The sequence below is a fragment of the Scyliorhinus canicula genome, chromosome 7, assembly GCF_902713615.1.
Source record: "Scyliorhinus canicula chromosome 7, sScyCan1.1, whole genome shotgun sequence".
NCBI classification, from domain to species: Eukaryota; Metazoa; Chordata; class Chondrichthyes; order Carcharhiniformes; family Scyliorhinidae; genus Scyliorhinus; species Scyliorhinus canicula.
The window spans coordinates 107,483,640-107,507,622 of record NC_052152.1 but is presented as its reverse complement, the minus strand read 5'-3'; the positions used below and the strand labels follow the sequence as shown (position 1 = coordinate 107,507,622).

The window sequence follows — 23,983 nt, the reverse complement described above, 5'->3', positions numbered from 1 at the left end:
TAATTATTCCACATATTTATGCACAGTATAATATGATTACATGCATTTCAAGTTATTTTGTGAACTTGATGGCGGTTTTGGAGCGGTTTGGAATTGGGGCGCAGTTTGTCGATTGGGTAAAATTACTTTACAGGGGGCCGAGGGCGAGTGTCCGCACGAACAACATGAATTCTGGGTATTTTGCTCTACATCGAGGGACCAGGCAGGGGTGTCCTCTATCCCCCCTGTTGTTCGCATTTGCGATTGAGCCTTTGGCTCAATTGAGAAATTCGGGAGTATGGAGGGGGATTGTGCGGCGCTGGGAGGTTGGGTGCAGGCAATTAGGATGAATGTATTGCCGCAGTTTTTGTTCATTTTTCAATGCTTGCCTATCTTTTTATCATAGGCATTTTTTAAGGAAGTAGAGAAGATGATTACCTCGTTCATTTTGGGGGGGAAGATGACTAGGATTAAGAAGGTATTGTTGCAGAGAGGGCGGCAGTCAGGTCAGTTGGGTCTCCCAAATTTATTGTATTAATACTGGGCAGCAAATGTTGAGAAGGTGAGGGGCTGGGTTAGAGGGGGGAACTCCCAGTGGGTTAGATTGGAGGAGAGTCTCCTATACAGGGGGTTAGGGTTAAGGGCGTTTGCAGCAGCACCGCTTCCCATGGCCCCAAGGAAATATTCAGCGAGTCCGGTGGTAGGGGCAAGACTGACGATCTGGAGGCAGTTGTGCCAGCACTTTAGGTTGCGAGCAGGGTCAAGGGAAATGCCGATTCGAGTCAGGCAGGTGGGATCGGAATTTTTCGAGATGGGAGGAGAGGGGAGTTAGGGTATTAAAGGATTTATTTCTGGGAGGCCGGTTTGCGAAGTTGGAGGAGAAATATGGGTTGGGGCAGGGGGAGATGTTTAGGTATATAGAAGTCTGAAATTTTGCCAGGAAGGAGGTACAAAGCTTTCCGATGGCACCAGCTTCCATACTGTTGGAAGAAATATTGATGACAGGGGGAATGGAGAAGGGGGTGGTGTCGGCGATTTATGGGGTGATTTTGGGGAAAGATATCACTAGAGAGGATTCAGGTGAATGGGAGGAAGGGTTTGGGGAGGATATTGAGGACGGGTCATGGTGTGAGATGCTCCGGAGGGTGAATGCATCAACTTCGTGCACGAGGTTGGGGCTGATACAGTTGAAGGTGGTGTATAAGGCCCACCTCAAGGGCGAGGATGATCAGACTTTTTGAAGAGGTGGAGGATGTTTGTGAACGGTGTGGGAGGGGGCCCACAATCATGTTCATATGTTTTCGTCCTGCCCAAAACTGGAGGGAGGTCTTTAAGGTAATCTCAAAAGTGGTGCACATGAGATTCGAACCGGGTCTGCTAGAAGCCATATTCGTGGTGTCAGATCGGCCGAGGTTGGAAGCGGGTGCGGAGGCATGTCTTAGTCTTCGCCTCGCTAATCACCCAAAGGCGGATTCTGTTGGGGTGGAGATCAGCTTCTCCTCCCTGTGCCTTGGCATGGCGGGGGTATCTGCTGGAGTTCTTAATCATCTTACTGTGCTCACTCCAATCCAACGCCGGCATCTCCACATCACGAGTTCTTAACGGTCGAGAAAGTAAAGTTTGAGTTGAGGAGGAGGATGGAAGGGTTCTACAACTCATGGGCCTTGTTCATTATGCATTTTCATGAATTGGATGGCATCGAAAATTGGGGGGGAGGGGGGGTTGGAATGTAAAAGTTATTGATGATTCTTTTTCATTGGTATTTTGTATTTAAAATGTTGGGAGCTGTTTGAGGGTGGGTGGGATAAGGGGATTGTTGGCTCGGGGATTGCTATTGTATTTGTGTTATTGTTTATTATCTGTTCTAAATGTTGATGAAAATGTGAAAAAGGAGAATAAAAGTATTTGTTTAAAAAAAAGTTCAAGCCAGTATATTTTAATAATTTATGGCAAAACAAATTTAAGGTGGTTTCTTATATAAAATATTGTAACATTCTAGTTAAAAACACAATGTTGTTGGTAACACTATTAAGTTTTGCTTTCAATCTGTTCAATGGATAACTAAAGTAAGCAGTTTTTTATTAGCATATGAGGTGACTAATGATTTTGAAATGTAAACTTGCGAAATATAAATGAAAAATTAATGAATAATTTCGAGGATTTTAATTTAGCACATGAAAATGTATTAAATCGTTCTCGTTCATGCTACTAGTATTGTAGTACAGGATTGCACTTTTAAATAAGGTTGCCATCTCTGGTTGAAGGTATTCCTGGTGGGTTGAACATATATCTTTGAGCATGTGATATTCGATCACCTGACACACCCACAGTTTGCAAATATTATTGTACAGTATTTACCTTGTTACAGTTGAGTCCCCTGTTAACATTTTAGCTGGAGGTTTCACGCCAGCAGCTATATGAAAGTTTCCAACCACAAATCCCAAGCAGATGAAGAAAGTACACAGGTGTGAACTGTGAATCCAAACTCTACTTTTCTTACTTTCAGCATTTCCTCTGAGATTAATTTTCCATTTCTGGTGACATTTTGAAATTCTGGAAAGGTGATCACTCAAACACTAATCCGATCTTTACATAAAAATTTCTGGATCTTACTGTAATAACAGGAACTCCAGGCGATCATCAGCGATTAATAGCAACCGACAGTTTATTTGGAGGCAAAAACTATTTATAGAAAGTACAAAGGAACATTATACCATCTAGAGATTCCAACTCTTCTCCGAGACTGGATCTGTTCTGCAGGTTTTAAAAGGCCCCCAGCCTGTAGAGTGGTCTCAATATCTAGGTCCATCAAGGGACCTCCGTTCATATTCGCAGTGGTGAAGTACCGCTGGCTGGAGTTCTCCCTCGGGAATTGGCTTTCTTGGACGGTCTCTCCAGTTTCTTCTGTGGGTACTGTTAGCTTCTTGGCCTCCGCTCCTCCTTGCCCAGTGACCACAGGATCCGGACTCGTGACTGCCTGTTCAACCACTTCAAGCACCTTAATGGTGCTAACCATGAGTAGGTTGGATGTTGAAGAGGCTACTGCCATTAGTGAAGGCTCTCCAAATGCTTCCACAGGATTTTACCCTGGGTCCGTACCTTATATGACACCGGGCCTATCTTGGCTACAACAAACCCCAGCTAGGTCCGTTCCAAAGTCCCTTAAGAAAACCACGTCATTTATTTCAAATGCTCTCTGCCTTTGATGAACCATGGTTCCTTTTTTGGAGACCTTACTGGACTCCACCCTTCCCACCAAATTTGGCAAGATCACACTCAGTTGGTTCCACAAATGACGGCCCATCAGCAGCTCTGCCGGGGCAACTCCCATTGTGGAATGTGGGGTAATCCTATACAACAACAAAAACCATGAAATCTTGATATCCAAGGAAGCCAGTGACAGCTTCCTCATTCCGGCTTTGAAGATCTGCAGTGCCTTCCGCCAACCTGTTTGACGATGGGTAGTATGGTGCTGATTTTTAAATGCCTTATCCCATTAAAAGACAAATCACTGGAATTCCATACTAGTACATGCAGTACCATTGTTCAAAACAGTGAACTCGAATACACCATGAACACAAACTCTGCCCAGATAAGCCGGGCATCATGTGGCCTCCAAGGTTTGCCGAAGCCTTGGTCGGGGAGCTCATCACACCTGGCGTTCACCTCAACACTTGCATTCTCCCCTGACTCTTGTATTTCTCCATTTCAAATACTTACCCCATTCCTTTTTAAATAATGTTCCAATGTAGTTACTCCTCAGTAATTAGCCTCTTGTGGTGAAACATTCCATGGCAACTGGCCCTTAAATGCTCCTCATTTAGAATTGACAGTCGAAGCTTGAGGGGGAGCAGCAGAAGTGATTGTTGGGGGGGGGGGGGGGGGGGGGGGTGACCTCATCGAGTGAAAGGCAATGACATACGCATGCCCAAACTGGAGGATAGCACAAGTACAAACTAAGTATTACATCTTGACTGTCGTCGGCTGAGATGTCAGGGGGCTTGAAGGCACGGTTATGGCTGTTAATTTCAGGTGTAATGCTTGCTTTTCTCCTGGATGGTTAGCAGAAAAACCCTGGGACATTCATCTCCCATTCCAGAGGACTTCTGGATTATTTGGGAAAGTTAGCAATTCTACTTTTAACAGAGCACTTTAATAAATTTGTCTGTCCAACATGGATAAAAGGTTGACATCCTCACCTGTCCTCTCCCAATAATTAGCTGCCTCCAGTGTACCATTCTACATATAGATCTGAAAACGTGCATCATGCTACTTTTTAGTTGACCTCGATGCATCAAAACATAACTTAAGAAATAAGAGACGGCTATTTGGCTCCTTAAACCTGCTCCACCATTCAATAAGATATGGCTGATGCAACTGACAGTGACAGTGTAACTCCAGTTTTCAACTGCACACTTAACTGACACCAGTCTGAGATTAAGGCACAAATAAGCTTGCAAATTGGATATTTATGCTGTTTTACTTACTGTCATTTTTATTTGTGGCACGTCCGTGGTGGAAATGGGGCAATACTGTACTTCCGCCCACAAGGCTCACTGCTCACAAGGCTAAATCGCTGGCTTTTAAAGCAGACCAAGCAGGCCAGCAGCACGGTTCAATTCCCGTACCAGCCTCCCCGGACAGGTGCCGGAATGTGGCGACTAGGGGCTTTTCACAGTAACTTCATTGAAGCCTACTCGTGACAATAAGCGATTTTCATTTTTTCTTTTGCCTCACTTTTTACATTTAAAGCAAACATTTTCTATTCACAAGGTTGGATTGGATTGGTTTGGATTTGTTTATTGTCACGTGTACCGAGGTACAGTGAAAAGTATTTTTCTGCAAGCAGCTCAACAGATCATTCAGTACATGGGAAGAAAAGGGAATTGAACAGAATTCAAGAAAATACATGAGAATACATAATAGGGCAACACAAGATATACAATGTAACTACATAAGCATTGGCATCGGATGAAGCAGACAGGGTGTAGTGTTAATGAGGACAGTCCATAAAAGGGTCATTTAGGAGTCTGGTGACAGTGGGGAAGAAGCTGTTTTTGAGTCTGTTCGTCCGTGTTCTCAGACTTCTGAATCTCCTGCCCGATGGAAGAAGTTGGAAAAGTGAGTAAGCCGGGTGGGAGGGATCCTTGATTATGCTGCCTGCTTTCCCCCGGCAGCTGGAGGTGTAGATGGAATCAATGGGTGGGAGGCAGGTTCGTGTGATGGACTGGGCGGTATTCACGACTCTCGGAAGTTCCTTGCGGTCCTGGGCCGAGCAGTTGCCATACCAGGCTGTGATGCAGCCCGAGAGGATGCTCTCTATAGTGCATCTGTAAAAGTTGGTAAGGGTTAATGTGGACATGCCAAATTCCTTAGTTTCCTGAGGAAGTAAAGGCCCTGTTGTGCTTTCTTGGTGATAGCGTCGACATGAGTGGACCAGGATAGATTTTTGGTGATGTGCACCCCTAGGAATTTGAAACTGCTCACCATCTCTACCTCGGCTCCGTTGATGCTGACAGTGGTGTGTACAGTACTATGCTTCCTGAAGTCAATGACCAGCTCTTTAGTTTTGCTGGCATTAAGGGAGAGATTGTTGTCGTTGCACCACTCCACTAAGTTCTCTATCTCCCTCCTGTATTCAGACTCGTCGTTGTTCGAGATCCGGCCCACTATGGTCGTATCGTCAGCAAACTTGTAGATGGAGTTGGAACCAAGTTTTGCCATGCAGTCGTATGTGTACAGGGAGTAGAGTAGGGGGCTAAGTACGCAGCCTTGCGGGGCACCGGTGTTGAGGACTATTGTGGAGGAGGTGTTGGTGTTCATTCTTACTGACTTGTGGTCTGTTGGTCAGAAAGTCAAGGATCCAGTTGCAGAGTGGAGAGCCAAGTCCTAGGTTTTGGAGCTTTGATATGAGCTTGGCTGGGATTATGGTGTTGAAGGCGGAGCTGTAGTCAATAAATCTTGATGGCATTGATGGCACATTAGAATGTGTGAAATCAAGCTTGTGAGATGGTCAAGATTTTAGATTTTTGTAGCTGCGCTAACCTTCAGTTAGGGCATGCATATTTTTGTCACTTTAGCAAATACAGAAATGTAAAACATTGAGTTAAATATTACATATCTCCTTTGTAATAAACACCAGCATTCCATATGCCTTCCAAATGATTTGATGTGCCTAGATCATAGAATTTACAGTGCAGAAGGAGGCTATTTGGCCCATTGAGTCTGCACTGGCCCTTGGAAAGAGCACCCTACTTAAGCCCACACCTCCACTCTATCCCGGTAACGCCACATAATCTTTTGGACACTCTGCACATCTTTGGACTGTGGGAGGAAACTGGATCACCCGGAGGAAACCCACGCAGAGACAGGGAGAAAGTGCAAAGTCCACACAGTCACTTGAACCTGGGACCTTGGAGCTGTGAGGCAGCAGTGCTAACCACTGTGTCACCCTAATTGACCTGCAAGTCAATGTTTTGTGATTTCTGAACCAACATACCCAGATACCTCTACTGTAGAGTTCTGCACATTTTCCATTCAAATAACATTCTGCTTTTCTATTCTTCCTACTAAAATGAACAAATTCACATTTCCCCCACATTAAATTCCCATCTGCCAATGTTTTGGCCATTCACTTAACCTATCTAATTCTCTTTGCAGACTCTTTACCTCCTCTTGACAACTTATTTTCTGGCCTACCGTTTTGCCATAGCATAAATTCTGCTATTTTTCCAAGTCATTGATATAGATTGTAAAGAATTGAGACTCCAGGGCTAATTTGTGTGGTGCTCCACTAGCAACAGCTTGGCAATTCAAAAATGACCCATTTTTCCCTGCTTTTTATTAGCTAACCAATCTTACTGGGGATAAAGGTTCCAATTAATTTTAGAGCTGATAAAAGAGATGTTCTTCACACAAAGCATGATGATCATGTGGAATAAACTATCAGATGTAATAGTGGAGGCAGAAACTGCAATCATTGAATAAACTATTGAATGCCACAATGGCAGAATCATCCTCTGCATCCATATGCAGATCAAGATCTCTCTAGGTGGGTGAATTAAGGTAGTCATCTTTGTCACTATTGATCTTGTGAATGAGAGGGCTCGTCTCAGGAGCTTTGCAGTAGTTGCTCTGTCTGCAGTACTTCTACAAATTCAGAGTTGGGAATTTATATCTTCCTTCCTGCACAAAATCCTAAATGAGAGTTTTATTTTCTTGATAATATTCTGGATGAATTAATTCCTTATTAAGTTTAGAAGCCCATGGGGCAAAGTTGACTGAAATCAAAACAAGGCAAGTACTGATTCTATGAACATGGTTACCTTACTGATTAAAATTCTGTCTGAGTTGTACAGGTCATTGAAGAAAATGGTGTTCGGAGGGTGCTGGTGTTACCTCAGCAGCCAGAGTTTCACCCTGGCAGTCACCCACCAATACATCCTCATCCTTATATGCCTGCATTTCTTCCTCCACCTGTCCTGCCACATCATCAAATGTACTCAACAGGACCGGGAGATGTTGCAGCATCATATGTTCCACAACATCATCCTCAGCATCCATATACAGATCAAGGTAAGCAACAATTTTAAACATCTTTGTACCTTCCCATTCGCCAGTTAAGCAGAAAATCTGCTGCTAATACCCTACCAATACCAAACCTGAATTGCTAGTAAATCATCAAGAACAAGCTTGACTGGGCTGTCATTTGATATTCCCTGCCATTTGACAATACTGTCATTACTGGAAAATAAAATTAGTTTAAATAATCAAAATTAGGTTGCCAAACAGATGATTTTATATCCTCCTATCAGCATTTTATGGAATGAAAAATGCATGCATTCATCTTACTGAAGGTAATCAGTTTTCAACCGGTTAAACTGTAGGTATGTTACACTGCCCTAACAGTCATGAAAATATTTATTTCATTTACAATGTCACAAAATCAGTTAGCACCTGGTGATACTGTACACTAATACTTTGGCTGTCACTCATACAATCATAGAATCCCTACAGTGCAGAAGGAAGCCAAGCGGCCCATTGAGTCTGCACCAACTCTCTGAAAGAGTCCCCCTATCCCCTTAACCTCACCTAACCTTTAGTCACTAAGGGGCAATTTTAGCACAACCAATCCACCTAACCTGCACATCTTTGGATTGTGGGAAGAAACCGGAGCACCCGGAGGAAACCCACGCAGACAGGTGGAGAACGTGCGAACTCCACACAGACAGTCACGCAAGCTCGGAATCGAACCCCGGTCCTTGGCGCTGTGAAGAAATTTCATGTTTAGCCAACTGAAGTAGCAATTTATATTTGGTGATGCTGATTCAGATTCTGTGGTGAAAACAAAAGTAGAATTGATGAGAGGAGCTTTAAAATTTCAGCCAAATGGGAATTGGCATTGGCTAGCAAAGGAAATGGAGTAAGACTTTGAGAAACCTTGTTTTTATACCTGTTTGTTGGCTGGGTATTTAAAATCCACAATGAAATATTGAGTTGGTGTTGGCCGCCTGAAGCCCACAAAGTATGAAGAGCTACACACAAACTTGTAGAGTTTGTTATAAACAAAGTCTTTCTGAGCAGACGATGCCTACAAGAGGTGGATCCGGGTGTCTGAAGTGATCAGTCAGAAGAGTAAACAAAAGCCATTTGTTTTGTGTTTCTGTTTACTGTTAATGATTCCTATTTGCTTGTAATTTGAATGTATAACTACATTCTGACATGTTTTCACACCTCATTCATTTTCTCGAGTTAAAGGATTGTAGAGCACAGATTGAGACCTTTCAGCCCATCATGTCTATGCTGGCTCTTTATCCAATTAGTATCAATTACCTTCTTCCATACCCCTGCAATTTTTTCCCATTTATAAGTAGCTAAGCAATTCCCTTTTGGCCCTTTCTCTCCAATCACCCCATTTTATTGTTACAAGTTCCCTTGGCTCTAATTGTGGATAGCACAATCGCTTCACAGCTCCTGGGTCCCAGGTTCGATTCCGGCTTGGGTCACTGTCTGTGCGGAGTCTGCACATCCTCCCTGTGTGTTCGTGGGTTTCCTCCGGGTGCTCCGGTTTCCTCCCACAGTCCAAAGATGTGTAAGTTAGGTGGATTGAACATGATAAATTGCCCTTAGTGTCCAAAATTGCCCTTAGTGTTGGGTGGGGTTACTGGGTTATGGGGATAGGGTGGAGGTGTTAACCTTGGGTAGGGTGCTCTTTCCAGGAGCTGGTGCAGACTCGATGGGCCGAATGGCCTCCTTCTGCACTGTAAATTCTATAATTCTATAATAATAGTGCACACATTTTAGCCCTAATTTCAAGTTGACTGCTAGTTTCAACAGCCAGGGCACAAACCTGACCCTTTCTGCTCTCTGCCTTCCCCAGTGAGCTCTAGATCTTTACTCAAATTTGGGTTCGAAATTTCTGAATTATCTGGACCTCTCTGGATATCAAGATTTGCAATGGACCACACAATTGTCCATAAGACTCAACTGCAAAATCTCTAATCTGTTCTGTTGCTTATATTTTGAAACAATTTTGATGAACTTCAGACTACTCGCGCCCACACATACACACGCCCCTACGCAGACCCACTCGCCCCTACACACACCCACTCGCCCCTACACACACCCACTCGCCCCTATACTCACCCACTCGCCCCTATACACACCCACTCGCCCCTACACACACCCACTCACCCCTGCGCACACACCCACTCGCCCCTGCGCACACACCCACTCGCCCCTGCACACATACCCACTCGCCCCTGCACACACACCCACTCGCCCTGCACACACACCCACTCGCCCCTGCACACACACCCACTCGCCCCTGCACACACACCCACTCGCCCCTGCACACATACCCACTCACCCCTGCACACACACCCACTCGCCCTTGCACACACACCCACTCGCCCCTGCACACACACCCACTCGCCCCTGCACACACACCCACTCGCCGCCCCTGCACACACACCCACTCGCCCCTGCACACACACCCACTCGCCGCCCCTGCACACACACCCACTCGCCGCCCCTGCACACACACCCACTCGCCGCCCCTGCACGCACACCCACTCGCCGCCCCTGCACACACACCCACTCGCCGCCCCTGCACACACACCCACTCGCCGCCCCTGCACACACACCCACTCGCCGCCCCTGCACGCACACCCACTCGCCGCCCCTGCACACACACCCACTCGCCGCCCCTGCACACACACCCACTCGCTGACCCTGCACGCACCCACTTGAACCCCATCTAACGTGCACATCTTTGGACACTAAGGGGTAATTTAGCATGGCCAATTAACCTGCACATCTTTGGACAATGGAAGGAAACCGGAGAACCAGGAGGAAACCCACACAGACATGGGGAAAAAGTGTAAACTCCACACTGTCACCCAATGCCGGAATTGAACCCGGGCCCTATGAGTCAGCAGTGCTAACGACTGTGCCACCTTGTTGTTGCTCCTGGCTTGTTCTCCTACAATTTTCATTGAACTAGGTAGGGTTGATCCCCTGATTTGATAGTTATGATAGAATGAGGAATATAGTGGACCATAAGGCTACAGATTGTGATTGGATACAATTCTGCTGCTGATTGGCTGAAAGTGCTTCTTGAAAGCTCTCTTTTGAACTGCTGGATCTTTTATCTATCCCATTCAATATGGCAATAGTACCACTCAAAGCAATAAATAGATGGTGTCATCAGTATGAGGATGGAACTTCATATCCACAAGGTCTATGTAATAATCACTCTTAGCAACACTGCGATGGACAGATATAACACTGGTGGACATAATACTGTTGCCTTTTCTGTGGCTTTGCTGCAACTATGGCAATCAGTGAGGTTGCCCTCCTTTCTTTGATATCGGCTATCGATCAAACAGCCAAACACGAGTTAGTTAGTTCAAGGTCAAGGGTACTTTATTTACACACACAATTAGTCATGCAACATAAACACTACTAGTTAACTACACCTATCGACAAAGACAACCTGTACTTAACTTCAGGCACCCGGCTTAGGTCAGAGGAACAGTGGCTGCTGTTCGATTCTGGATCTACCGAGTCTGTAGGAGTAACTGCTGCTCAGCTAGGCTCATCCGTCGTAACGGACGTTGAACTTGGACTTGCTTCTGGTGGTGCTGCGATTCGATTAGAGGTGGTCGTTGTCGGGCGCCAGGTCCAAAAGAGGGCCGACACATGGTGGACACTCTTCTTATGCTTGGCGTTTTTCGCACTCTTTTGGGCAGTCCTTCAGTTTGGACCCCACTAATTGGGTGATCCCTGATCACTATGTTTGATTTCGAACCAATACATGGGCGGGTGCCTGGATGGCTGGGCGTGTCCCAAGTGGTCACTAACCCTGTTGTTTACGCTTCCCTAAAACAGGGAGTGGCGCCGAAATGTCTGGAACTGTACCGGTCGCTCAAGTACCAGTCCTTTGTCTTGGAGATGGGCCATCAAATGCTAATCGGTCCATCAAAATGCTAATTGGTTGGAGTTTCGATACCGTCTGGATTCCTCACTTGCAAATATATATTTCAGGCTCTGAGCCTGCCTGAATCTTGCTTTGTCCATTTTACCCGATATGCTTTGCGAGCTTCTCTGTTCCTGGTTGTAAGTGGCCATCCCAGATGGCTACAATACTGTGGGAGTTCTGTTTATGCATGTTTGAAAAAATATTTACCCCCAAAATTTTGTATGAAATTTATTTTAAAATGTAATCCATATATACATATTGCATTACAGAACCTCATCCCTCTCATGGGAGGCCCAACTTTATCCACAGAGATGAAAGGACTAGCAAAGCATATGAGCGCTTACAAAAGAAGCTAAAAGACAGACAAGCTAATGGATCGAAAGATAAGATCAGCAGCCCATCATCCTCTCCCCACAAATCTCGCATCAGTGAACAAGATGAACAAGGTTCTCTGGGAACATCCACAGGAATGGTGAAGAATAAACCGGATAGGAAAATGCAAGGCACACCTGAAAGCGATACAGAAATATTTGGTATGTTGAATGTTCGTGGCAGTTCTTTCCAAGTGATATGCAGTGTTCAAAGAGGTGAATGGGCTACACATGTTTCTATATGCAGCGAAACTAACCTTCCAAGTTTCAAGCAATAATAAGTGATGCTTCTGAGAGTGTTGCGAGATTATTAGTAAAATGTTTGTTGAAACAACATGATGGAAATGTATATGGTTAGAGGAGTGTTGTTGAGACGTTAATCTGAATTTGATAGGCTTAATCTCCAGAATTACTTAGTGTCTTCTGTAAAGCACCTGGATCATTTTCCTGGATTAAAGTTGCTGCTTAAAGTTTCGCTGAATAATGTCTTTTGTGGCCAAATATCATTGAAGTACAACCTTTTTATATTTGAACGCTATGAGGTTAATACACAGAACTGTTTTGGTATCCATTTGGATATCATATGACACTTTGCAGTCATGCAGCAGGAGTACGCCATTTAAACCCCTTGAAACTGTTCATCAGACTATGGCTAATCTGCACCTCAACTTCATTTACCCACCTCTGCAGATTCCTCAATAGCTTTATCCAACTGTTACAATCCCAGTTGATATAACTGGGTGGGAAGATCCCAGAATGGACCCCTGGTTCAAAAGACCATAACTTTTACTTTTTAAAACTAAAATGTGGAGGAACAGAGTCACAGAACCACGTATTAGTTTAACAAGGAACAAAACATTTATTTAACAGTAAAAGTTGGATTATTATACAATGCTCCTGGCGTTTGCGAGCGGGTCGGCCGCATCGAGAGGAGCTCCAGCCGGTGGCCACTATTTGCAATGCTTTTGTGGGTTTCCCCGATTCTTTGCTCTCCCCCTTGATTATTGTCGGCCTTGGGGACCGTCCCGTGAATCAAGCAGGGTCGGTTCGAAAACCGGCGAGGAACCCCGCGCGTGTGTCGGGCGGCTGGTGCTGAGGCGACGGGCCCAGCATGCACGGAGGTTGGAGCAGCGGGGGTGGAACCAAACGGAGGTCGAGGTGGCAAGCCGCGATGTAGGTGAGATGTCCAACATCGGATGGCTCCCGCTTAGACTGTGGTAAGAAGACTGAAATCCGGTCCCAGGAACATTCTGGAGGAATACAAAAAAGAAGAGAAAGAAGTTTTAAAGAAACTTGAAACTTGGTGAAAGTTTTTTTTTTTGTTTTTTTTGAAGGAAGAATTTTTTGTTTTCTATAAAATAAAAAATAGATTGAAGAAGGAAAGAAGGGTGAAAAAAAAGGAAAAATAATAAGTCGTTAAAGGATGCGAAATGCAGCGTCGAGGAAGGGAGGAAACACGGGCTCGTCATTGAATGAGAGGACCAGCAAAAGTGCTGACAAGATGGCGAATGTCGGACCACATGGTGGGGCCACACTACATACGGTGGAGAAGATGACCGAGGTGTTGGCAGTGGAGCTGGAAAATCAGTTTGCGAGGGACATGGAGGCTTTGAGGAAGGAGATGGCAGTCATGTTGAAGTCATTGGTGGAGGAGGCAATCGCCCTGGTGAGGGTAGCTGTGGCAAAGACATCGGCCGAGGTGAGAGCAAGGCGAGAGGATGAAGGAAGTGGGGGAGGCTGTGTCGCAGCACAGCGATCAGTTCACCTCGATGGGGGATGATCGGTAAGGGAAATTTTTCAGTTGAGGGATAGGGCAGTGAAGTTGGTGGTGGCTCCGGATCTGATTAACAAGGTTTTTGAGGAATTTTATGAGAGGTTGTACAAGTCAGAGCCGCCTGGGGGAGACCCCGAGATGCAGGAATGTCTAGATGGGTTGGAGTACCCGAGGTTAGGAGAGGGGGGCAGGGCTACATAAGAAGGAGCGATAGTGGAGCAGGAGATGAAGGATGCGATTGGGGGGATGCAGTCGGGGAAGGTGGCTGGGCCGGATGGGTTTCTGGTGGAATATTATTTTTAAAAATTCAAGGATAAGCTGGCATCCCTGATGGTGGGGATGTTTGAAGAGGCGATAGGGAAGGGGGTATTGCTACAAACTTTGGGGCAGGCATCGATTTTACTATTGAAAAAAAAAGATAAGGATCCGACGGAGTGTGGGTCGTATAGGCCCATATCACTTCTGAATATGGATGCAAAAGTATTGGCAAAGGTACTGGCGGGTAGGCTGGAGGAGTGCCTCCCGAAGGTGATAGGTGAAGATCAGACGGGGTTCGTGAGAGGGAGGCAGCTCTTTTCAAACGTTAGAAGGGTATTAAATGTCGTTGTGGCACTGGCAGAGGAGAAGGAAACAGAGGTGGTTGTGGCATTGGACGCTGAGGAGGCGTTTGACCGGGTAGAATGGGGGTCCTTGATTGCAGTTCTGGAGCGGTTTGGGATTGGACCAAGATTTGTGAACTGGGTAAAGCTACTATATAAGGAGCTGAGGGCGAGTGTCCGCACAAACAACATCAGCTCGAGATACTTTTCTCTCCACCGTGGGACTAGGCAGGGATGTCCTATTGCTGCCCTCCCCCCCCCCCATTGGTCATCGCATTAAGAAGTTCGGGGATATGGAAAGGAATAGTGCTGGGGGGGCTAGAGCATAGGATGTCCTTATATGCCTATGATTTGCTGTTATACATGTCAGAACCAAGTGTGTCGATTGGGGGAATATTGGAGCTGCTTAGAGTGTTTGGGCTTTCTCGGAGTACAACCTAAATCTAAACGAGTGAGTATTTTGTGGTGTCTCGGCCAGGGGTGGGGTCCTGCCATTCCGTAATGCAGGGACTCACTTTAGATACCTGGGGGTACAGGTTGCCCGGGAGTGGGTGGTGGGGGGGCTCCACAGGCACAACATTTCTAGTTTGGTGGGATGAGTGAAAGCTCATCTGGCAAGGTTCGGATGGTCTCCCTTTGTCACTGGCGGTCGGGTACAGGGTTAAAATGAACGTGTTGCCGCGATTTCTGTTTATTTTTCAAAGCCTGCCGATTTTTCTGCCAAAGGCTTTTTTCAGAGAAATTGAGGGAAGGATTACTTTGTTCATATGGAGAGGGAAGGTGGCCAGAGTTAGAAAGGTGCTGCTACAGAGGGGAAGGCAGGCAGGCGGTTTGGGTCTTCCGAACCTGATACTACTGGGCGGCGAATGTGGAGGATGTGTGGCGCTGGGTCATAGGGATTGATTCCCAATGGGTCAGAATGGAGGAGAGTTTGTGCAGGGGGTCGGGACTGAAAGCGCTAGCAACAACGCTAAAGAGAAACCCTGTGTTCAACCCCGCCCCTCACCATCCCCTTCCAACCCTCTGCGGCTCTCAGCGCAATCGCCAGCGGCTCTATGGCCAGCGCAAACAGCAGCAGGGAGAGCGGGCAGCCCTGTCTGGTCCCTCGGTACAACCTAAAGTACTCCGACACTTCTCTGTTGGTCCTGACGCTGGCCTTCGGGGCCTGATATAATAATTTGATCCAATCCACCAATCCCTCCCCGAACCCAAACCGTCCGAGCACCTCCCATAGATAGTCCCACTCCACCCGGTCAAAGGCCTTCTCAGCGTCCATTGCCACCACTACCTCCACCTCTCTACCCGCCGGGGGCATCATTATCACATTGAGCAATCTCCTCAGATTGGCCGCCAGCTGCCTACCTTTCACGAACCCCGTTTGGTCCTCTCCAATCACCTCCGGTACGCAGTCCTCCATTCTACCCGCCAGTACCTTTGCCAGGAGCTTGGCGTCTACATTAATCAGGGAGATTGGCCTGTAGGACCCGCACGCCTCCGGGTCTTTACCCCGCTTCAATATCAGAGATATGGTGGCTTGTGACATTGTCGGCGGCAGGGTCCCCCTGTCCCTTGCCTCATTGAAAATCCTCGCCAAGACCGGGCCCACCAGCTCAGAGAACTTCCTATAAAACTCTACTGGGTATCCATCCGGCCCCGGGGACTTCCCCGACTGCATAGCCTTAAGGCCCCCCAATACCTCCTCTACTCTAATCGGGGCCCCCAGCTCTTCCACCCGCCCCACCAACTGTTGGGAATGTTAACCCGTCCAGAAACCTTTTCATCCCCTCCGGTTCTTCCGGCGGCTCCAAAGTATACAGCTTACGATAGAAGTCCCGGAATACCCTATTCAATTCTGCCGGGTCCTCCACTTTGCGCCCCCCCCCCTCGTCCCTCACTCTAAGAACCTATTTTTCTATGTGACCTCACTCATTTTTAAATGCAACAGTTTGAACTCGTTCTTTGGTGTTGTCTCAATAATAACTATGCCAGTCATAATCAGTGAAATCGAGCTTTATATTACTCCGTGATAGCTCCAATTTTTGCTTTTATTTTGCAGATGAAGATAAAGAGACAAAAGCTCTTGAAGCATTTCTGTCAGGTGTCGGCAAACCTGTGGTAAGTGACCACAGCGTGCGGCCTATTGATGATACACTAATTTGTCTAATGTTCCTCAGTTTATGCTTTTGAACTCAGGAATGCCTTATGTCTTGATTACAGACTCTGTTTTGCAGCTCAGGACAGAAGTTAAATCACTTACTTGAGGAGCATAGAGATTTTCTGTCAAGTCTCAGTGCTCGGTGTATATTTAATCTTGAGTTTTTTCACAATATTTACTTCATTGAATGCAGCCTTAATTATAGGTTACTGATAGGTTGATCAGATTTGCAAATGCTCCTCAACCTTTATTTGTGAATAAATAAATGTGATAACTTCATATGTATACCAATTTTGGCTTCAGTGCTTCTGACTGGTTTATCTCTGTCACTTTTAATATTCCTTTATTTCAAACAGCATCTTCAAAATCCACCTCGGGGTCCTTCTCACGCTATTTAATAATTCCATTTCTGTTTCTTTTCTTTTTGGTACTCTGTTATCCTCAACTAACAGTTGCACATTTCCTGATAATTGTTATTTATTGTATTATCCTGTGTTTTTGTTTTCTTGCATTTAAAATAAATGTATGCTTGTTTAACCTCCCCACCCCCAACCCTGCTGCCATCGTTTTTGTCCTTTTGTTTCCTTAGAGCAATATTTATTTTCCTTTGTTTTTACCTTAATCCGCCATGAAGATTTTTTCTACCGTCCCCATTTACATTTGGATCTTTGCTGAGATTTGCCAAGCTGGTATGCCTTTATCGCAGCATGAAATTTCTATTGCACACTAAAAACATTGTTTAGGCTACCCATGAATACAGCCCTTTCTCCTGCTCGGGCAACAATAAGTGAACCTGTTGCCTGTGTTTCCAACTCTGACTCATGGCATGGGGCCATTCCTGCAGGTGGGAGTACAGTTGCCTCAGCCTCGTAAAGTATGCTGGTCTAGAGCAGTGTTCTTCAAACTTTTTTTCCGGGAACCCATTTTTACCAACCGGCCAACCTTCGGGACCCAACCCATCCGACCTTTGCGACCCACGCCGGCCGACCTGCGTGAACCACCATTTTCTCTTACCTTGTTTGCTGCTGCCAAAAATTGAGGAAATGGTTTTGGGTCCCTTTGGCCCTCGTACACGCTCCTCCAGTGGAACCTGTTGGATGAAGGTGAAGTCTTCCTGTGTCGGAAGTATGGAGTCTCCATCTGTCCAAAGTTCTGAATTTTTTTCCTGTAAAGTTTTATAAAATAAACGCCCGTCCTGAACTTGTAAAAAATAAAATGAGTAAAATAAATGAAAAAAATGAATAAACCCCCCCCATGAACTTGTAAAAAAAAGAAAATGAATAAAATAAATGAAAAAAATGAATAAACCCCTCCCCCCCGAACTTGTAAAACAAATAAAATAAATGAAAAAAAAATAAAATAAAATGAATAAAATAAATGAATAAAAACCATTTGTGAACTTGTGAAACAAAAAGCTGCGACCGTTTAAAAAAAATAGTGGCCGCACTGCGCATGCGTGCCCAATTATCGATGCGCATGCGCAATGTGGCCAAATTTTTTTTCTTTCATGGTCGCGGCCGCTTGCAGCCGGCGTTATGAAAAGCCGGCTGCTGCGCGGGGATTTGCGTAATCGGAAGCGCCACGGACAATGGCTCCGTGACCCTCCCGACACCTGCCTGCGACCCACCTGGCGGGTTGCACCCCCGATTTGAAGAACACTGGTCTAGATAGGTAGAGGCAGGCCCATTCTGCACCTAGAGGAGAAAAATCTCTGAAATACATTTTGCTGCATCCACACCTCTCAAACCTCACAAGAGTCTCTCCCAGCTCCCCCATGTCACTTTAACAGGTTACGGTAACATGCTGTATGCTATTAGACATGTATTTCTTGAATCATAAGCCAGTTTCTTCTGAGCACTTATTCCTATTTACTTCATTCTTATGCTTAATTTTTTTGGTAGGTATCTGACATCCGAGCAAGAACAGTTGTGCTCACATGGGCTCCTCCTTCACCCACAATAAGTGATGGCATTGATAGTGATGTTGTACCTAAATCATGCAGCTATGAAGTTGCTATTTTAAGTAGTGGAAAGGATGAAAAGTTCAAAATTATCTATACGTACGTACAATATCATCAGAGTATTTTTGGTACTTGTTTTCAAATGTATATTTTAATACATCAAAATTAATTTATTAATGTATGTATCATTAAATGAGCATTACCTGAATTAGATGATTTTGTCAATTTTCAAAAGCCTATTACCTGGTGAATAAGAATAATTGAGTCTTTCTGAACAAGTTCTTTCTTAATGCAGATGAATGTTCCCTGTTAATTAGATTTAACCAAAGCCCTTACTTATCTGTGCAGAAAATCTAACAAGGTTTCAAGCTAGTACTAGAAGTGTGTTGCAAATATAATTACCCTTTTTCTTCCTTTGGGAAATAGGATATGATTTTGTTTATTGTCTTACATTATTGCTAAATATATTGGTATATTTATGTATTGTACTCTATGCTAATCTATTAAATAATCTAATCTACACAGAAATTGAGATTGAATTGAAGTTAATACCCCTTGACATTTTGTACATTTTAGATTGGTATAGGCCAGCTTATTTAAAATATTAGGAAGTATATACAATGTTAGCAAATTGTAATACTTCTCTGTAAAACATGAATTCAAATGCTATTGATGTCCAAGTCCGGCCAAATGCCATGATTTATTGTGGGAGCTTCAAATATGCAATTCACTGTGACCACTTTACCTGTTTAAAAGGAACAGTAAAGTGATGTAAAGTTTTTATATTCTAGTCAAACTCCCATGGAAGTAGGGTTAGAGGGCAGGTTCTCTGAGGTATAGGCAGAGGAATTGTGAAGTGCAAAAGTGAGATGCTGCAACACTGGCACTGGGCTATTTTTTATATCAAAGTAGAGCGTGGAAAGAAATTTTGTACTTTATGAAATTTGTAATACATTGCTAATCAATCTGCCATTGCTGTGTATAACTCTCTCTCTCTCTCTTTACCTGAACATTTTCTATGTGCCTCTAACTAACAGGTTTTCCATTGCTGCTGGTGTTGAGAATTGTTTTTGAAGCTTCAGCTATTATAATAATAATCTTTATTAGTGTCACATTAGGCTTACATTAACACTGCAATGAAGTTACTGTGAAAATCCAGCTTTGAAGCACAGTACACAATAGTTTTCCATTAGGGAGAACCCTGTAGTAGGGAGAGAGAGAGGAAGGTGAAAGAGGCCAGCAGGGTAAATGGGCAGCTAAGGCCCCTGCTTTGGGGACAGGCATCCAGGGAAACCCATTGACCGCTATCTGAGCATACATTTCAATTTCATAAGGGCACCTTAACCGTAGTGAAAAAAGATCTCTGGCAGCTGCAAAGTCAGACTTGGCATCATGGCTCATCTTTAGCACCTCCATCAGTTCATTCATTTGCGGGTGTGGCTCTCCTCCATAATACCTGAATTCCCATTTGGAGATTATTCCTTTTCTGTCATGCGAGCGTGCGCAAGCACCCCCCACCCAACCACCCCACCACCACCTTACCTCAATTTAGACTACACACAATTCAGTTAGTGATTAAAACATCAGCCTACCCCTAACTTGCTCTAATATAGATCACACATTCTGGCAAAGTGCTAAATAAAATAATATAGGATAGTTGCAAGTAGGAACAATACTTCATAATACATTGTTATTAGGTGTTACTTCTGTTGTTACCTTGGTAAATTCGGTTGACTTCTTGTGACTTTAATTCATTATGTAGGTGTTGCTGAAGTTGACACTTAACCAAAGCAATCTCTTTGCACTGTACCTGGATTGCACCTTTTATGGGCCTCCTTCCCTCAAGACCAACATCTGGGTACTCCTTTACTGCTTGTCATCCAATAATCCCTCAGTTGAAGGATCCATGGGCGCCCAGAATAATCTCTTTATTCTTGTGCTCTGTGCCCCTACAAATAAAGTCCAGAATACTATGGGCAGGATTCTCTGGCCTTCTAGCCCTGTGTTTCTCAATGGCAGGAGGCAGGGTGCCATTCACCGACGACGGGAGTCTTTTCCTCCACCACGTTCAATTCCCATTAAATCCATCCCACGCTGCTGGAAAACTTTTTTTCAAGAGTGCATTGCCGGCGGTACCAGAGAATACCACTGACAGCGAATGCCAGAGAATACCAGCCAATATGCTTTATTAATTGGTCTCTCCAACGTGCCTTCCATCATCAATTTTCTATTCCCTCTTCATGTTCTTCCCATCAAAATGCATCACCTCACACTTCTCTGCATTGAACTTCATCTGCCACCTATCTGACCACTCCACCGGTGCTTGGTTATGTCCTTTTGAAGATTTGCACTGCCTCTTCACAGTTTACAATGGGCGGAATTCAATGGAAAAATTTCAAAGTTCATTACGGCGGGTTTTGCAGGGAGTGATCAGTTCCACACCACTATAAAATGATACTCCAGTCACTTTTTTTGGCCCTGGGGAGTTTCTCACCACTTTAGCCCACACTTAGAATATTTTTCAACATTGGGGAGCTGAACTCAGAAATCAAACCGCCATTTTGAAAGGGTGCCCCGATATCGAAGTGAGCTTGTCCCCCACACCTCCCAACCATGGGCAACGCCATCCTCAACATATATCCAGCAATACCCAACACCCCTGCCAAGTGAGGACACCCCGCTATGGTGTCCCTGAGGGCTCCCTCTCTTCTGGCTCCCCCCATGCCCACTTACAGCCCCCACCTCCAGCATCACATCACCCCCCTCAACCTCCTACTTAGCTGCCCTGCCCCTCCCACCTTCCATATGACCCCACCCTCCTATCATGGGCATGGACCCGCTCAGGCCCTGACCCTTGGCAATGCCACCAAGGCACCTCAGCACCTTTGCATTGCCACCCTGGCACCCGGGCAGCGCTCCTGCCAGGGTGGCAGTGCCAATGTGCCAGCTGGACTGTGCCAAGGTTCCTGCGTTTCACGGGGAAGGCCTGGGGGTCACTCTGCACTGTCCCTGGCCATCCAGGGGCCTACAATGGCCTGGGAGACCCCCGGGTGCTGTTCCACCTACAGCCTCCCTGGGGAGGGCGGTAGATTTCGGGAGAAGAACAGATCCTGGGTAATCCTGCCTACATAGGTTTAAAACTACGTATGTGTGCACCATTTGGTTATGCTCCTTTTGGGTTGGATTCTGATTCCAACGAGCCATGGAATTTGGGTATATTCCGCAAGGTGTAAGGCTGCCAGGAAGCCCATAGGAGGCCTCTGCTGGCATCTACTGGCCATGTTGCTCTCTCGCTCAAAAGCAAAGTCGGTGGATTGTGCCCAATACTTCAGAGTTTTGGATCAGCCTTTGAAACTTTGAAATTGTCCCCTTCACACCAATATCTTTACCTTCTCCTAAACCTCAGAAGATCTATCTGATGGTGAAGTTTAGCATACTTGGAAGGAATAAGTAACTTGGACCTCTGATTCTCAAAGCTTTCCACAACTGAAGGTTTTATCTGTCTCATCTTTGAATTTGTTCTGTACTAATTGAGATTGATTGCTGTGATGAGGCAACAAATACATCAGGTGGCCCAGTGGTTAGCACTGCTTACTGAGCACCAGGGACCGGGGTTCAAATCCGGCATTGGGTGACTGTGTGGAGTTAGCACTTTCTCCCCGTGTCTGCATGGGTTTCCTCTGGGTGTTCGGGTTTCCTCCCATAGTTCAAAGATGTGCAGGTTAGGCAGATTCGCCATGCTAAATTGCCCCCCAGTGTGTCCAAAAAGATTAGGTGGAGATATGGGATGGGGTGAGGAATTGGGCCTCGGCATGGGGCTCATCCAGAGGTTTGATGCAGGCTCGATGGGCCAAATGGCCTCCTTCTGCATTATACAGATTCTATGGTTATTAGATTATCTGATTTCAAGGCTGGTAGAAGGCAAATTAGATGGACGTTAGTCATTTTTCATTTAGCTATTCTCATGTTCCTGTCCTTCTGATCCATGTTGTGAAGAAATTGAGTCAACTGTTCAGGTCTGAAGTTACTAAAATTAATTTCAGGGCCATAGAAATGCAGAGTGCCCAGCAGAAAGTCCTGACTTTGCTTCCACAGTTTCCATCAAAGTGTAGCAGTGCAAAGAAAAAAATGGTTGAAAGGATTTTGGTGTAAATAGAAAGAATTTAAACACTAATTAACCATTTTCATTCATGGAAACAGATCGACCAAGGGTGACTTGTACATAAGTTAAGATTGGAATGGGATCAGAAGTTCCATTTGATAAGCTTTGGTGGGCCAGAGTTTAGAAGGATATCATGAAGTCTATTATTGGGCAAATTGTAGGTCAGTGGAAGGATTGTGTCTGGGGTGTTTGTATTATATTTCCTGTGTTTTGAATAAGTGTGGGTTCTGAGAAGAGCAGCAAGGTTTTTTTTGATTTAAGTCAACATTATATTCTTCTCCAAAGGAAAATAAATACAAAATTCCCATCAGCTGTGTGATAAACCACTGTTAGTGTATTATATGTATTGTGGTAAACTGTTACTGTACTACATGTATTGTGGTAAACCACTGCCTGATGGCTCCGCCTGTGGCTCTTCCCCTCGGGCTCGGTATAAAGGTGGCTGACCTCCGGCCCTGCCCCAGTTCGGGATCAGTTGCCAGGAGGCTTTCTGTTTAGTTTATTAAAGCCACAGTTTCGTTCACTACTCATCTTCTGTTAATTGATGGCACATCAATTTAATAAGCTAAACTTTAACGATGAATTCATCACTCAAACCTGATCGCCTAGAGCTGGACCCACAAGCAGCCGACGCAACTGTCACATTCGAGCACTGGCTAAGCTGCTTCGAAGCTTACCTCGGATCCTCCACCGACGACATCACCAACCTCCAAAAGCTTCAAATACTCAACGCATGGGTGAGCCCGCAAGTTTTCCTTCTTATCAGAGACGCCCCCATGAATAAGGAGGCGATAATGCTGCTGAAGGGACAGTACGTAAAGGCAGTAAACGAGATGTACGCCAGGCACTTCCTTGCCACGAGGCGACAATGCCCTGGAGAATCACAAGCCGAATTTGTGCATGCCTTGCGGGTATTCGGCCGGAACTGTCTTGCCAGGCGGTATCTGCTGTCCAACACACGGAACTGCTGATCAGGGACGCTGATGTCGCGGGCATTAAATCCAATTGCATCCGCCAGCGCTTGCTAGAAAGGGTTACACTCGGCCTCCCCGAGACAGTGCAGCTCTCAAACTCGCTGGAAGTGGTTTTCCAGAACGTGGAGGCCGACACCTCCGACCACGCGGCACCCTCGTGGGCGCCGCCATCACCTGACTCGAGTGCGGTGCAAGCCTGTGCCGCGCAGCAGCCCGCCAACTCCAGAAGCCCGAAATGCTACTTTTGCGGCCAAGGCAAGCACCCCAGACAACGTTCCCTGCACGGAACGCGATTTGCAACGGGTGTGGGAGGAAGGGCCACTTCGCCAAAGTCTGCTGGGCCCGACCTGTCCCTAAAGTTCCTAGTCCCAGCAGCGCTGCCTGTTGCCTGTCAGGACCGACCCCATCTGCCGTGCCACCCGCCATGTGCGACTTGTGGGCGCCGCCATCTTCGCTGCCACCCGCCACGCGCGACCCATGGGGACCGCCATCTTTGACGCCACCTTCGATGTCACCCGCCATGCACG

General features: G+C 45.7%; 1 protein-coding gene across 8 annotated transcripts in view; it reads left to right on the top strand.

Annotated features, from left to right (window-relative positions):
- fndc3a (fibronectin type III domain containing 3A) overlaps window positions 1-23,983 on the top strand; it is a 333,055-nt gene that overhangs the window by 169,638 nt on the left and 139,434 nt on the right. For 7 of the 8 annotated variants that reach the window (XM_038802625.1, XM_038802621.1, XM_038802626.1 and 4 more), the window contains 4 exons: window positions 7,338-7,554; window positions 11,731-11,994; window positions 16,262-16,320; window positions 18,262-18,419. In XM_038802625.1, coding sequence (XP_038658553.1) covers window positions 7,338-7,554; window positions 11,731-11,994; window positions 16,262-16,320; window positions 18,262-18,419 — 698 coding nt within the window. The remainder of the gene's footprint in view (window positions 1-7,337; window positions 7,555-11,730; window positions 11,995-16,261; window positions 16,321-18,261; window positions 18,420-23,983) is intronic. The other variant, XM_038802629.1, reaches the window with a different exon arrangement.